We start from the raw sequence: 15,720 nt of genomic DNA, 5'->3' as shown, positions 1-15,720 counted from the left end.
CAGTTGAACGCAGTTGCCTGGTGAAACGTTGTTGTGATGCCTCGTGTAAGGAGGAGAAATGCGTACCATCACGTTACCGACTTTGATAAAGGCCCATCGCGATTGCGGTTTATCGTATCGCGACATTGCTGCTCGCGTTGGTCGAGATCCAGTGACTGTTAGCAGAATATGGAATCGGTGGGTTCAGGAGGGTAATACGGAACGCCGTGCTCGATCCCAACGGCCTCGTGTCACTAGCAGTCGAGATGACAGGCATGTTATCCGCATGGCTGTAACGGATCGTGCAGCCACGTCTCGATCCATGAGTCAACACATGGGGACGTTTGCAAGACAACAACCATCTGCACGAACAGTACGACGACGTTTGCAGCAGCATGGACTATCAGCTCGGAGACCATGGCTGCGGTTACCCTTGCCGCTGCATCACAGACAGGAGCGCCTGCGATGGTGTACTCAACGACGAACCTGAGTGCACGAATGGCAAAACGTCATTTTTTCGGATGAATCCAGGTTATGTTTACAGCATATTGATGGTCGCATCCGTGTTTGTCGACATCGGGGTGAACGCACATTGGAAGCGTGTATTCGTCATCGCCATACTGGCGTATCACCTTGCGTGATGGTATGGGGTCCATTGGTTAAACTTTTGGGTCTCCTCTTGTTCTCATGGACGGCACTTTGAACAGTTGACGTTACATTTCAGATGTGTTTCGACCCGTGGCTCTAACTTTCATTCGAGCCCTGCGAAACCATACATTTCAGCAGGATAATGCACGACCGCATGTTGCAGGTCCTGTACGGGCCTATCTGGATACAGAAAATGTTCGACTGCTGCCCTGGCCAGCACATTCTCCAGATCTCTCACCAATTGAAAACGTCTGGTCAATAGTGGCCGAGCATCTGGCTCGTCACAATACGCCAGTCACTACTCTTGATGAACTGTGGTATCGTGTCGAAGCTGCATGCGCAGCTGTACCTGTACACGCCATCCAAGCTCTGTTTGACTCAATGCCCAGGCGTATCAAGGCCGTTATTACCGCCAGAGGTGGTTGTTCTGGGTGCTGATTCCACGGGGTCTATGTAGTCAAATTGCGTGAAAATGTAATCACATGTCAGTTGTAGTATAATATATTTGCCCAATGAATACCCGTTTATCATCTGCATTTCTTCTTGGTGTAGCAATTTTAATGGCCAGTAGTGTATGTGCTTTGGTGGAAGCCTGAAGCACAGGTTAAGGGTCCTGCACTTTGGGAGGTAGGCGGACCTTATCCCTTACCCCGCACGGCTCCCCATCCCTTGGCGTTCTCTGTGGGCGTCGGGCTTCCTTCCACTGCTTCCTGCAACTCTCTCAGGCAATCAGCAAACTTACAGATAACACAGTGTATTATATTTCTCAGTCATGGCAAGTCAATTAGTTGTGTACAGAAAAGTAAACTGCGCTAAAGCTTGAATTAAGCAGGGTACCCATAACACATTATTAAATTTTTTACCATGTTCTCATTCTCAAAACATGATGAAAAAATAAAGCATACTGCAAAAATACTACTGAACGTGTTAATTAGGTACAACAGGAGAAACAAATGATAACCTTCGGAGTTCAATAAAAATCTCCACTTTTGCCTATATTGTTCTCAATTTTCATTGTCACATTAATTTCTCAATGGTAATAGCGAATAAGTAAAGGTTTTATTTGGGGAAAAAGTTTTATTTGGCGACTACATGCTCGCAGAAATAGTATAAGTTCCAGAAATACGCCATATTCTACAGATAACTGCAGAAAGACACAATTTTTGAAAAGTTGAGTTCGTAAAATAAAATTTATTGTTATGAAACGCAAATAATAATAATAAGACGAATGAACAGATCAGTACATTTGTTTATGTGGGTTCCCTAATTTCGTAAGACATTGAAAGAGATGTTGGAGTACAAGCTATCAAAGTTCCAATAGTTCTATGGGATTATTTTATTTGTAGTATTCTTAAAAAAATCGCAGGGAAGAGGTAGGTTGGGACAGCAAGGGAAATACGCAGCGGTGGTCACAAGAATGTACGGTCGAAAGAAGATAGGGATCAGGGCGGCCACGTGGCAGATACCACCAAGCCATCGTGTTCGGCGTATGGCTCTGGCGCATCGTACTGCATCTGCAGCAGCAACTTGAGCAAAAGTTGGCACCACAGTGACACAGTGGACTGTTACAAATCGATTACTTAAAGGACAGCTCCGAGCCAGACACCATGTAGCGTGCATTACGTTGACCCTAAACCACCACCATTTGAGACTTCAGTAGTTTCAAGCTGAGAGGGCGTTGGAGAGCAGGGTGGAGCTCTGTTGTATTTTCTGATGAAAGCTGTTTGTACCTCAGTGCCAGTGATGGCCTTGTGTGTTGGTTAGGTGAAGGACAATTGAGGGCCTGCAACCAACCTCTCTGTATCCTAGACACAATTCAGCAACACCTGGAGTTACAGCCTGGAGTGCGATTTCGTATGACAGCTGGAGCACTCTCGTGGTTATAGCGTGCACCCTGACTGCAAATTTGTACGTCAGTCTGGTGATTTGACCAGTTGTGCTATCACCCATTGACAACATTCCAGGGGATATTTTCCAACAGGATAATGCTTGCCCCCATACATCTGTTGTAAAACAAAACGGCTTACGCAGTGTCGACATGTTCCCTCGGCCTGTTCGATCACCAAATCTGTGTCCAACCCAGCACATATTGCACATCATCGGACGACCGCTCTAGCGTCATCCACAACTAGCACAAGCCGTCCGTGTATTGACCAACCAAGTGCAACAGGCATGGAACTCAATCCCACAAACTGACATCCGGCACCTGTACGGCAAAATGCATGTACGTTTGCGTGCGTGCATTCAACATTCTGCCAGTTACACCGGTTATTAATGTACCAATATTTCACATTTGCAGTGGCTTATCTCGCGCTTACATTAACCTGTAATCTTGCAATGTTAATCGCTTAAATACGTTACTTAGACATATATATTCCCGAAATTTCAATACTCTACGTTAACTAGTTTTTGATGTTGTGATTTTCTTCCTTCATCGTTTGCAGTCTTGTGTTGAAAGTTGACGTCACGTCCCTGAGACCCGTTGGAAGTGTAACGACTATTGTCCAAATCATCGGAAATTCGAACCGGAAGTGATGATGTTGTCTATCCAATGGCAGCCCATGCCATCACATCACAGGTTGAGCCCATATGAAAGTGGTAAATACAAGCTATCAACGATCATTCCGCTTATAGCATCCACACAGGGACATGTTCACCGTGATGCTCCGCGCACAAGAAGGACTTGTCCGAAAATACAGCTTAGTGGCAACCCTTTGTCCCTTGTTGCCACTGACTACATCACTGCCCATCCACCTCTCTCTGCTGCCACGACAAAGAAGGCTGCAACAATAGACTCTACTGTAGTGAACTGTCTGTGTTGTAGTACGTAGTCCGAAGTAACGTTCCTTCGAAAATTGATGCATTGCGTTACGATTAACAACGGCCTTCAGTGCAGAATGAATTCGCAAACTGCGATTATGGCTCAGCATCAGCTGTTGAATATTTTAGACCAAATTAAAATTCGTGCCGGAGCAGGTCTCGAACCCGGATTTCCTGCTTCTCATGAGCAGTCGTCTTAACAACTTCGGCTGTCCGAGCACGCCTCTTTTGTCTCACCCTCTGCGGGAATCGCGGTATCTACTGCGAAGACAAGGGAATATAGCAGACATCAGCACAAATGAATATTTGGATCGCACCTGGAGGCGTGCTTGGATATCTGAAATGGTTAAGGCGACCGTTCGCGAGAAGCGGAAAATCCGGGTTCGAGTCCCTATCCGGCACAAATTCTCATTTTTTCTGGAATATTGTGTAGCGAATGCTGAACCATAATCGCAATTTTCGAAGTCACTCTTCAGTAAAATAAATGTCATTTGACGCCACATAGGTGACTTGCGCGTCGATGGGAATGAAATGATGATGATGATTAGGTCAACACAACACCCTGTCCGTGAGCGGAGAAATCCAGCCGGGAATCGAACCCGAGCCCTTAGGGTTGACATTCTGTCGCGCTGCCCACTCAGCTACCGGGAGAGTCTACGCTGGCAACCCGTGATGCTCCAGACGACGTCGCATTGTCCGTGTGCATTCTTATCTCGCTGCGAACAACCTCATTTCCTGACTCAACCTAGGTACTACCATTCTGCATGCCAGGGTGAACATCATGTCCATGCTCTCAGGTGCTAGTCGTGAACGCCTCTAATATTTTGGGTACCGCTGACCACGTTTTAACCTATTCCTCACCTCTCAACGATGTTAAGAGTCGTCAGAAACAACAAGTGGTAGGGATTCCACGTTGAACTGTAGGTCTACTTCTCCCCATTTGGATACTTGGAGTAAGTTAGGGACACGCAAGTCGCCGAAGTGGCACCCAAGAGAAAGACTCGCACCAGGCCGTTGAGCCGCAAAAAATTGTTATTATTATCTGTATACATAATTAAGTTTGTACAGAACCCTAGAGCGCGAGTCCAATTCGCACGTTTTCGTTTTTTTTTTTTTTTTTCCTATGCAGTTGATTCTACTTCTATTGCAGTTGCGCTGAAATGTTTATGACTTGCTTATCCGAACATGCAGTAGTGTAGTACCCCTCAAATCAGTTTACCGTTTATTACAAGGTGCCTCCATGGCGTTGCATTTTTAATGGTCAACAGTGTATTAACAGTAGAGTTGCGCTCCACCAAAATTACGGTTCGGTCGTTTTGGTACGTAGTAAATGTTAGAATTACCGGTAGTACTGTTATCATTGGTAGGGAAAAAGACATAAATGAACAAGAGAGAAACTGGGAGCGGACCACTTTTGTTTTTTGCACAAATTAGCACCGTGCACATCGTTAGTGTTAGTCCATTGTGTATTCTACACTCCTGGAAATGGAAAAGGAACACATTGACACCGGTGTGTCAGACCCACCATACTTGCTCCGGACACTGCGAGAGGGCTGTACAAGCAATGATCACACGCACGGCACAGCGGACACACCAGGAACCGCGGTGTTGGCCGTCGAATGGCGCTAGCTGCGCAGCATTTGTGCACCGCCGCCGTCAGTGTCAGCCAGTTTGCCGTGGCATACGGAGCTCCATCGCAGTCTTTAACACTGGTAGCATGCCGCGACAGCGTGGACGTGAACCGTATGTGCAGTTGACGGACTTTGAGCGAGGGCGTATAGTGGGCATGCGGGAGGCCGGGTGAACGTACCGCCGAATTGCTCAACACGTGGGGCGTGAGGTCTCCACAGTACATCGATGTTGTCGCCAGTGGTCGGCGGAAGGTGCACGTGCCCGTCGACCTGGGACCGGACCGCAGCGACGCACGGATGCACGCCAAGACCGTAGGATCCTACGCAGTGCCGTAGGGGACCGCACCGCCACTTCCCAGCAAATTAGGGACACTGTTGCTCCTGGGGTATCGGCGAGGACCATTCGCAACCGTCTCCATGAAGCTGGGCTACGGTCCCGCACACCGTTAGGCCGTCTTCCGCTCACGCCCTAACATCGTGCAGCCCGCCTCCAGTGGTGTCGCGACAGGCGTGAATGGAGGGACGAATGGAGACATGTCGTCTTCAGCGATGAGAGTCGCTTCTGCCTTGGTGCCAATGATGGTCGTATGCGTGTTTGGCGCCGTGCAGGTGAGCGCCACAATCAGGACTGCATACGACCGAGGCACACAGGGCCAACACCCGGCATCATGGTGTGGGGAGCGATCTCCTACACTGGCCGTACACCACTGGTGATCGTCGAGGGGACACTGAATAGTGCACGGTACATCCAAACCGTCATCGAACCCATCGTTCTACCATTCCTAGACCGGCAAGGGAACTTGCTGTTCCAACAGGACAATGCACGTCCGCGTGTATCCCGTGCCACCCAACGTGCTCTAGAAGGTGTAAGTCAACTACCCTGGCCAGCAAGATCTCCGGATCTGTCCCCCATTGAGCATGTTTGGGACTGGATGAAGCGTCGTCTCACGCGGTCTGCACGTCCAGCACGAACGCTGGTCCAACTGAGGCGCCAGGTGGAAATGGCATGGCAAGCCGTTCCACAGGACTACATCCAGCATCTCTACGATCGTCTCCATGGGAGAATAGCAGCCTGCATTGCTGCGAAAGGTGGATATACACTGTACTAGTGCCGACATTGTGCATGCTCTGTTGCCTGTGTCTATGTGCCTGTGGTTCTGTCAGTGTGATCATGTGATGTATCTGACCCCAGGAATGTGTCAATAAAGTTTCCCCTTCCTGGGACAATGAATTCACGGTGTTCTTATTTCAATTTCCGGGAGTGTATATCCGCACGAAATATAAATTGCATTTTATAAGTAATAAATATTAGTTGATCGCCTAACGTCTGCGCTTTTACGCATGCGCATTTGATGCAAGTACAGTTTACATGCACAAATATAAAAAACCTACACCACTATTTTTATTTTTCGTACTCAGTAGAATGTTCATCATGATGAGAGCCACGAGTTTCCTGTTATTATTGATAAGTGCGAAAGTTGTTTATGAATAACAGAAACGTGTGTTACATAAGCTCGACGACGTATGGAAGAGATGTTTGATATGTTTTTTTTTGCGTTTTATTTTAAATTTTGCCTTTTTTTAGGAAACTCGCTATATCAATCATTTATTTATTTTTTTATTTGTACTACAACGCGTTCCAGATCAACAATTTTCGAATAAAATCTGAATTAAGTAGTGATAATTTTAATTTTGCTCTAAATACTATTTAATTTTAAGAAATAGATAGAAGAATAGCTATGGTGAACAAAAATGTTCGTAGGTTACGCGACCCCTTATACTCTCCATAACTCAGGTTATTGTCAGTACATCGCTTTTAGTTTCTAGGGCAATCTAATAAGACACTTATCACATTCGCAAACAAAGCTATCGAAATGAGGCAACGCCCGATAGGTATACCACACGCCTAAAGTACCGGTAAAGCGATTACGATGTTAACTGACGAAAGCTACTAGGAAAACTACCGTAGTGTACAATTACTCGTGATGGTCTACGGTAGCCTACGGTAGTTTTACAACTCTGATTAAGAGCAGAATCCTGCGGGAGTTGTTGGCGTGCAGCTGATGATCTCATACGTTGCTGTGTGCCTGACAGGACTCGTGGCGCGGAAGGCGACGTGCGGGCCAACGGTGTGCGGTGTGGGCCAGCGTTCCGGCGTCAATCCGTCTACATCCAGCAGGACGACCGGCTGCGGCCCGCCGTCACGCCACTGGAGGCGCTCGTGCTCGCCGCGAGGCTCAAGCTGGGCTGCGGGCACCAGGAGGCGCTGCAGCAGGTACTGTAGGCGCGCCTGCCACCTATCGTCCTTAATACCACATCGGATGGAGCTCACAACACTGATCCACCCCTGTAGTTGGAGCCTCAGTATAACCGCTTTGCAGTGGCTCTGATTCAGAGGTAGCCTGATCGAATATGGGAGGTCATCAGCTATATTTTGCAGGTATGATATTAAGGATCACAAATACTTCACCAATCCCTGAAGCCAAACAAAGCCTCACACGAACGTGAGATTCCTGAATCAATAAAATCCACTCTCCAAACTCCAGCTCATTCCTTTGTGCTATCCTAAAATACCTAATGTTTCGAATTAAAAAAAATCTCCTTCACCACATCACCAAACTCATCTCACGGAAAGTTTCTGTAATCATCAAACCAGTTTCTGACTTCCAAAGCATCCTGGTGTGAAGGGATTTTTAATTGTTGTGTCAGATACCAGTGCTTGATTTCTACTGCAGAGCTGTTTGCCGTTTATCTGGTCAGCTCGTACATCTGGCGACACGGAAACTCTAATCTGTTGCATGCTCAGATTCCCTTAGTATCCTCCTGAGCCTCTGTGCGATATAGATGTGTCACCTTTTTTAGTACAGTGGATCCTGGGGTGCCTTCAATAGTTCGCTGATGCTGGCACCAATGAGTCGTTCACTTGTATTCCAGGTCATGCTAGGGAGTTAGGCTGCTGATGCTGCTGCCACGGCTGCACTTTTATCCCCTCGGACGATTAACAGCTTTCCTGATAAAAACACAGGTCATCTCTCAGCGCGACATGATCAGAGAGCTTGGGCGACTTCCTCTCGTCCTTCTTGTCGCGAGAAGATAATTTTAACTAGACGAACCGGACACTTGTCTTTTTAACCATCGTCATCTGTTAAGCGGCGACCCCGCATCACTTTGCTCTCACTGTAAGGAATCGCTGACAGTGCGTCATTTTCGAACCCAATGTCCGTTTTTAACACCTCCACTTTATTCAGTGTGTGTTTGCCACCTGAATTATCCGAGGGCAACACAGGTTGAGAATGTGTTGTACTCTTTACTCGCTGTGACATCAAGCGGATTTACCATCAACACCGGTTGCCCTAGAAAATTTTACTCTTGTTCATGTTACCTTTTCCCTATCTTTGTTGCTTTTTAACTAGCTTTCCAGGCTCGCAATCAATATTCATAGCCGCGCGGGGTATCCGCACGGTCTTTAGCGTCTTGCCACGGTTCGTGTGGCTCCCCCCGTAGGAGATTCGAGTCCTCCCTCGGGCATGGGTGTGTGTGTTGTTCTTAGCATAAGTTAGTTTAAGTAGTGTGTAATACTAGGAACCGATGACCTTTGCAGTTTAGTCCCTTAGGAATTCACATACATTTGAACTTTTGAACACTATTCATAATCATGCCGTTAATGCGCCGATGTGTCAACTAGCTTAATGAACCACGGAAAGTGTTTCGTAGAAAACCATCTATTTTAAGTCATGATTTGGGCGTTTATGACCTCAGCTGCTTTGCGTCTTAAAGCCCCAACAAACCAACCTCCATAACAATTGGCCACCCTGCATCCTTGCTTACTCTTGGCCCTTAGGAGGCGCAACATCAGGTACTGTAGCCACACCTCCAAGCTGTTGCCTCTTATGAGGCACTGAACTTCTCTATTCAATACTAACCCACCCACATATCTGAAGCCTCCATATCACCACCGTATAGCGTCTCTGTTTCAGAGGTAGCCAGTTCAAGTTTTGGCAGAAATTTTCAACAGCAATATTTCGCCAGAGTGAAATATATAGGGTGAGCCAAAATTCCGATAACATTTGAAAATTCAGTACTTCACGGAATAATGTAAGTATAGAGGTAATAATTGACACACTTGCTTGAAATAACCGAGTTTTATTGACACCATACTAAAGTGTACAAAATGACCAACACATGGCATGTCATATGCCAAAAAAAGCAATAATCAGCATAACAATTGATTTTTAGTATTATAACAAATGCTAAACATGTCGGCCTTCATTCATACCTGTAGTCGAGGGACAGTGTTATGAACAGCATTGTACAGCATATATCGGTGGATATCGTGAGAAATTACCGTCGGATGTTGTCTTTTAACATCCCTAATGAGGTTGGACGTTTGCGGTAGACTTTCGATTTCAGGTCGGATTGAGGTTTGGCGTCCTGGGAGCCAAGCATAACGGAAGTGACGCCTCAGCACGCAGTCCTCATCAAGAGATGTGCGCAGGCGATCTTTCACACGTGTAGCAATATGGGGCGGAGCGCCATCTTGCATACCTTCCAGCAGGTATTTACCACCCAGGCTAGGGATGATGCGATTCTGTAACATATCGACTTTCCTCGCACTCTTCACGCCGACAGTTTTTGCACGGTGCTCATACGGCGTCGCTAACGTGTTCTGTCCAGCGCCATCTGTTGGTTGGTTTTTGCACTCGTTTTTGTTGTCAGTAAAATCCATGGAATTTCAGGCATTTATGTCGAGTATTATGTCTCTACCTACATTATTCCATGAAGTAGTGCATTTTCAAATATTAAAGGATTTTGGGATCCCTCACTGAAATATCCTGGAAGCCAAAAAATTCCATTCATGAACTCAACAACAACACCGAGCGAGGTGGCGCAGTGGTTAACACACTGGACTCGCATTCGGGAGGACGACGTTTCAAACCGACCTCCGGCCAGCCTGATTTAGGTTTTCTGTGATTTCCCTAAATCACTTCAGGCAAATGCCGGGATGGTTCCTTTGAAAGGACACGGCCGACTTCCTTCTCTAATCCAATTGGACCGATGACCTCGCTGTTTGGTCCCCTCTCCCGAATCAATCAACCAACCAACCATGTACTCAACATTTCTGAACCTGTGATATTCGCCCCAACAACCATCAGACTCCAACTCATTCCTTTGTCCTGCGCCGATCTGGTCCATAATCCCTCAACCGTAACAAATTGTTCGAAATCAGAAAGTATCTCCCTAGCCTCACCCAGCATTCCCATGAAAATATTTCAAATCATCAAATCCATAGTTCCTGACTTCCACGTATCCTGGTGCGCAAACTTCCCGCCATTACCTCTAAGGCTCCCACCCCCACCCCCTTCCTGCATCTTTACTCCCTTTTGATCACCACGAAGCTGTGTAGATGGAACTGTAGCCACACAATCAAGATGTCGCCTTAAATACGGGACTGGATCTCCCCAGTCAGTACTGATCCACCCTTGTACCTGATGCCCCTATAACGCAATTGTCCAGTGGCTCTAATTCAAAGGTAAGCGATTTAAATCTCGATGGCAGGAGGAATTTTCAAAGGCAATATTTCTCCAGTGTGATATAATGGAAAGAACACTTACGTGTCCAACTTTGTCGCTTTTCATTAAATTTATTCATATATGCCTGAGCCATCTAGAGCATTTTCAGTCGGCTGTCTTGCATTATTATATCACCGATTTTTTTACGATATTCTATGTGGTGACCTTAACTGGAATGCAGAACAGATTTTCATCGTAAATGCTTTCAATGCAACGTTGACACATCAGTGGTCTTCAGTACTGGTGCAGCCCTGCAACTCAATTTTGATCCCTCCAGCAGTCCAGTACTTTAAAACAATAGTATTATACTCGTTTCTATTTTTTTCTTTTTTTCGTGTTTCGTAACAGGTATTATAAATACCACTTCAGATGTACGTCACCATCAACTGCGTCAGGAGTTTATCAACAATAATGTCTTTTGATAAAATTAACAACTTTTTCAGAGATTAAGACATACTGACGTTCTGATTGGCCTGTGTTGCGTATGTGTTCACAAAAATTGAATGTTAATGAATGGATGCACACATCAACATGGATGAACGGTGGCAAGTAGTTAATCGGCTGTTGGAACAACTACTGTGCCTGATTCATTGAGCTGCGCAACCTGGTTGCCGTTGAATGTTATAATTGTTTGGGGTCAACAGACTTGGTATGCGGGAACTCTTCGTACTGGTGAAAGCACTGACACTCTTTTACTGTTCGGCCGTATGCGTCAACAACGGGGGTCATCTGGACGGGAAAACACGCGAAACGCACTGTCCGTGTCCTCACGATTCATGAAAATGTCGCCAAAAAATGTGTCCTCGTTGCTTACCCATTTGTGGCGTAACGGCACTTGTGAAGCTAGGACGCTATGCTTCCCTGAGCAGAAATCAGAGTATCTTTACAATTAAGCAGCCGGCGAAATTTAATGGTAACTTTCCATTTGAGTGTATTCCCTGTTGCGAAACTCACAACTATAACCGAGCCAACTGGTTCAATAATATTAGAAATGTAAGAGTAGTAGCTGTAATTATTCTAGTGGTCTATACATCTGTAGACCACTTTTACAAGCATGTTTGCCATGTCTTGATATTACGGTATATTAAGATCAAAGAAACCGTAGTTAATATAGACAGCCGTTCACATACAAGTACTGTTAACAATGATAGGATAGATAGTCGGCCGTGGCCTTATAGTGGGAACCATTCCGGCATTTGCCTGGAGTTTACGGAAACCAAGGAAAATCTAAGTCAGCTTAGCCGGGTAGAGACTAGACCCTATACCCTCCTGAATACAAAATCAGTCAGTTTAAAACAGCGCAACCTCATTCGGTTTTTCCACAGTTTACAGTACTGTTTTGCTAAGAAGAATTATTAAGTTATTTAGTAATGTCAAAAGCTAGCGCTACACTGTTCATTCACTTCTCAACATCGATCACCACACACACACACACACACACACACACACACACACACACACACACACACACACTAGACACTTATTATTTCATAATGAGGCGGGACTTCCCGTCACGGGGAATCACTTGACCCCACAGTTCTAAGGTTTCTCGGAACTGTAGAAGAGAAAGGCAGGGATGATACTTTCAACGAGGCAACGTTCAGTTTCCTACATTGGTCATTACAAAGAACTTTTGGTCCATCATCTCAATGAGATATCGCCTAACATTTTTCCTTCCGATCGAATACACTGAGAGATACTGTTTTTTCTAATGATCCATTATCTAGTAATAAATGACTGTTACTACGGTAATGCACAACTAACATGATTTTTCCGATTTTTTTTGGAGATTTCCATAGCTATTGACGCTCTCTATAGCTACTAACTGGACACAATATTAGCACCCCCCCCCCCCTAAAAGATCGCATTGGTCGCCTTGGAGCACTGTAAATACTGTAGAACTGTTACCAGGCAGTCATGTGACACTTCACCACTGTCGTAAGTGATGACAGTGAAGTGGTGTGTATGTGCCAGTCGGATGTATGGAATCATCGCATTAAGATGGGTCGACGTGACACAATGGAAAAAAGGAGCTATTGAGTTCGGACGTGCCCGTGACCACACCGTGACTGAACTTCCCCCGCGTATCAACACGGGTTATCGAACTTGTTTTCAAGGATTGGTCATCAATTTGCAACCATCTGACACGGTATAACAACATTGGTCGTGAAATCAAATGATAGGGAGGCATAATTGGCTGGGAGATCCTGTCTGAGACAGTTCACCCACCTAGAGCCTGTCTTTATTTGACGCCCCTTCGGTGACTTGTACGTTGATGACGCTCGTAAAAGCTGTTACATGGCAGAGACCGCTGATGAGCGTCAGGACTCTTCAATAACAAACGGTTTTGAAGCCGGCAGGGACTTCAGCTGCCAGTGAATGCAGGTGCATCTCCACTTAACGTCCGAGTGAACACTGAAGGAAATCGTATGCAACGGAAATATGGTGTCGGGTACCTTGCAAAAGGCCCTTATCACAACCGCACATAGAGCTGCACGTCTTGAGTGGGCCAAGAAACACGGAATCAGGACAGAAGTTGACTGGAGGGATGTAATGCAGTTCGCGATTCGCAATTTTTGCCTCTTTCCAAATGCCGGATGAGGCGCTTAACTCGCACACTGTGGAGAATACAGTTCAGACAGGTGTTGTTCGATTGTGCTTTGGAAGTACCTTGGCTTGGGCCGTCTCATTCATGTTACCGTGGTCACGAACCAGGTTGTTTATCTCAGTATTCTCGGCGGCCATGTGTTGCCCTTTCAACAACATATTCTTGATTGGTGTGCTATGTACCCTCCTGTCTCGCAAGATGACAACAACCGTGTTCTATGGGCTCTGTTCATATGTTTTTTGTTTTGACGTACACTGACATATCCTTTGAAACCAGGCTGCACTGCTAAATCAAACGATCTGTATCCCATAGAAAACGTCTGGAACTGTTGAGAACAGCGGGTGGAGGGTAGTACTCAGTATGTTCACAGTTTGGTAGCTCTACAGGGATCGGATCACCTTTGACTGTATTAAAAAAAAATGGTTCATATGGCTCTGAGCACTATGGGACTTAACATCTGAAGTCATCAGTCGCCTAGAACTTAGAACTACTTAAACCTAATCAACCTAGGGACATCACACACATCCATGCCCGAGGCAGGATTGGAACCTGCGACCGTAGCGGTCGCGCGGTTCCAGACTGAAGCGCCTAGAACTGCTCGGCCACGACGGCCGGCTGACTGTCTTCAGCTGGATGTGCCATACCTGAAGGAACTTTTCTACTATCTTCCTCTCCGAATCGAGGCCATTATCACAGCTAGAGGCGGTTACACGGTATTAGACTAATCTATCGTTGGAGGGGGTTGACTATTTTTTTTTACTTGGTGTGGTTCTTTTGTAGGTTGAATTACATCGGCACGAACAGAGGGTGGCCAAAAAATGTGGTAACAGCACAAACACAATACATTACCATGCCTAAGACGGGGTAGCAAAACTTTGGCATTCAAAACTACTTCTTATCATCTCGGAATGAATAAATACAGGTCCGTTTTACAAAGGAATCTTATGCCATTCTTCCTGCATAATATTGCCAAGTTCAGTCGAGGATGATGGAGGTTGCTAGCGATCACACACCCTTCTCCACAAAATAGACCACAAAGGCCCAGTAAAATTGGAATCCGGTGACTGGGTGCCCAACGGAGATGCGACAGTTCATCCTCGTGCTCACAAAACTAATCCTGGACGATGGAGCTGTGTGAACAGGGATCTTGTGGTCTTGGAGCACAGCTTCACCATTCGGAAACAAACATTGTGCCGTGGGATGGACCTGATCAGCCACAATGGGCACATAATCCGTGGCTGTAATGTGACCTTGAGGATTAGCCATTCAGCCTACGATACTGCTGCCCAACCGAAACAGTGTGCCACAAGACTCATCCAACCAATGACATCCTTCCATAGTCCAGGCTTTAATGGCTTCGGCACCACATTTTCCTGTTATGTGCATTTACATAACTGATGAGTGGTTTTGGAATTCCAGCTCACTCAATTCCTATCTTACTGAGCTCTCCTCATGCTGTCTTCGTGCAGACGGGGTTTGCGGATGCGATATTCACTTCAGCAATGACTTTTGGAGCTATATCTTATCTGTTGTCTCAATCCTCTTCAATGATCCTTCTGTACCGATCGCTCAAGCACGCTGTCGCCAGCATTGTGTCTTAGCGGACGAGATTTTCTGCTTTCGCTGTACGCTGAACAAATCTCCGATACAGTCTCCTGAAACACCAAACACTTGGGCACCCTTGGTTGCAAAGCCCCCACCATACAAGCACCAACAATCTGCCCGTGTTCGAAGCCACTTAGTTCCGATATAATGCACTCACAACTACACAGAACACTGTTCTGACGACGACTGAACCTTACCGTGTGTTGAAGACATTACACAGGCCTGTTCGTGGCCAAATGCAACAGTGCAACGTGCAAGCTTGGCTATCATGTGCATTTACCGTCAGTCAGAACCGAGTGGGGGGGGGGGGGGGGTGGAGGGTCTGAATCAGAGGCTCAGGAGGTTCTCCGACCGTGTAGGCTGCATGTTCCTCGACTTGCGCTATAGGATGGTGGGTTTCCGGGTTCCGCTAAATAGGTCAGGAGTCCATTACACGCGGTTCGGAGGGCAGTGTGGCGTGGACTGGGCTTTTTTTAGGTTAGAGGCTCTCGGGGAAACACAGAAAGGGCTTCAGTCTCCAAGGGTGCAAGTCGAACACACAGGTAGGAACAATAGATATAACAGTCGTAAACTGTCGTAGATGTTTGGGAAAGTACCAGAGCTTCCAGCGCTAACTGAAAGTCCTGATGCTCAATTCGTTATAGGCACTCAAATCTGGCTAAAGCCGGAGATAAGTTCAACCGAAATTTTGCGAAGGCCCTAAAGGTATTCAGAAAGGATTGGCTAAATAAAGTTGGCAATGACATGTTTGTTGCTGTGAGTAGTAGTTTTTCTTGTAGCGAAATTGAAATAGATAGTTCCCGTGAATTAGTATGGCAACCGGAATAATGATCGGATCCTTTTACCGATCTCCCGACTC

The 15,720-nt window shown here is 46.2% G+C and overlaps 1 protein-coding gene across 5 annotated transcripts in view; it reads left to right on the top strand.

Moving 5' to 3' along the window:
* LOC126194977 (ATP-binding cassette sub-family G member 1-like) overlaps window positions 1-15,720 on the top strand; it is an 803,933-nt gene that overhangs the window by 722,239 nt on the left and 65,974 nt on the right. For all 5 annotated transcript variants that reach the window (XM_049933384.1, XM_049933383.1, XM_049933386.1 and 2 more), the window contains one exon: window positions 7,173-7,353. In XM_049933384.1, coding sequence (XP_049789341.1) covers window positions 7,173-7,353 — 181 coding nt within the window. The remainder of the gene's footprint in view (window positions 1-7,172; window positions 7,354-15,720) is intronic.

Source organism: Schistocerca nitens, chromosome 7 (assembly GCF_023898315.1).
Source record: "Schistocerca nitens isolate TAMUIC-IGC-003100 chromosome 7, iqSchNite1.1, whole genome shotgun sequence".
Classification (NCBI taxonomy): Eukaryota; Metazoa; Arthropoda; class Insecta; order Orthoptera; family Acrididae; genus Schistocerca; species Schistocerca nitens.
This window is presented reverse-complemented; position numbering and strand designations above follow the sequence as displayed.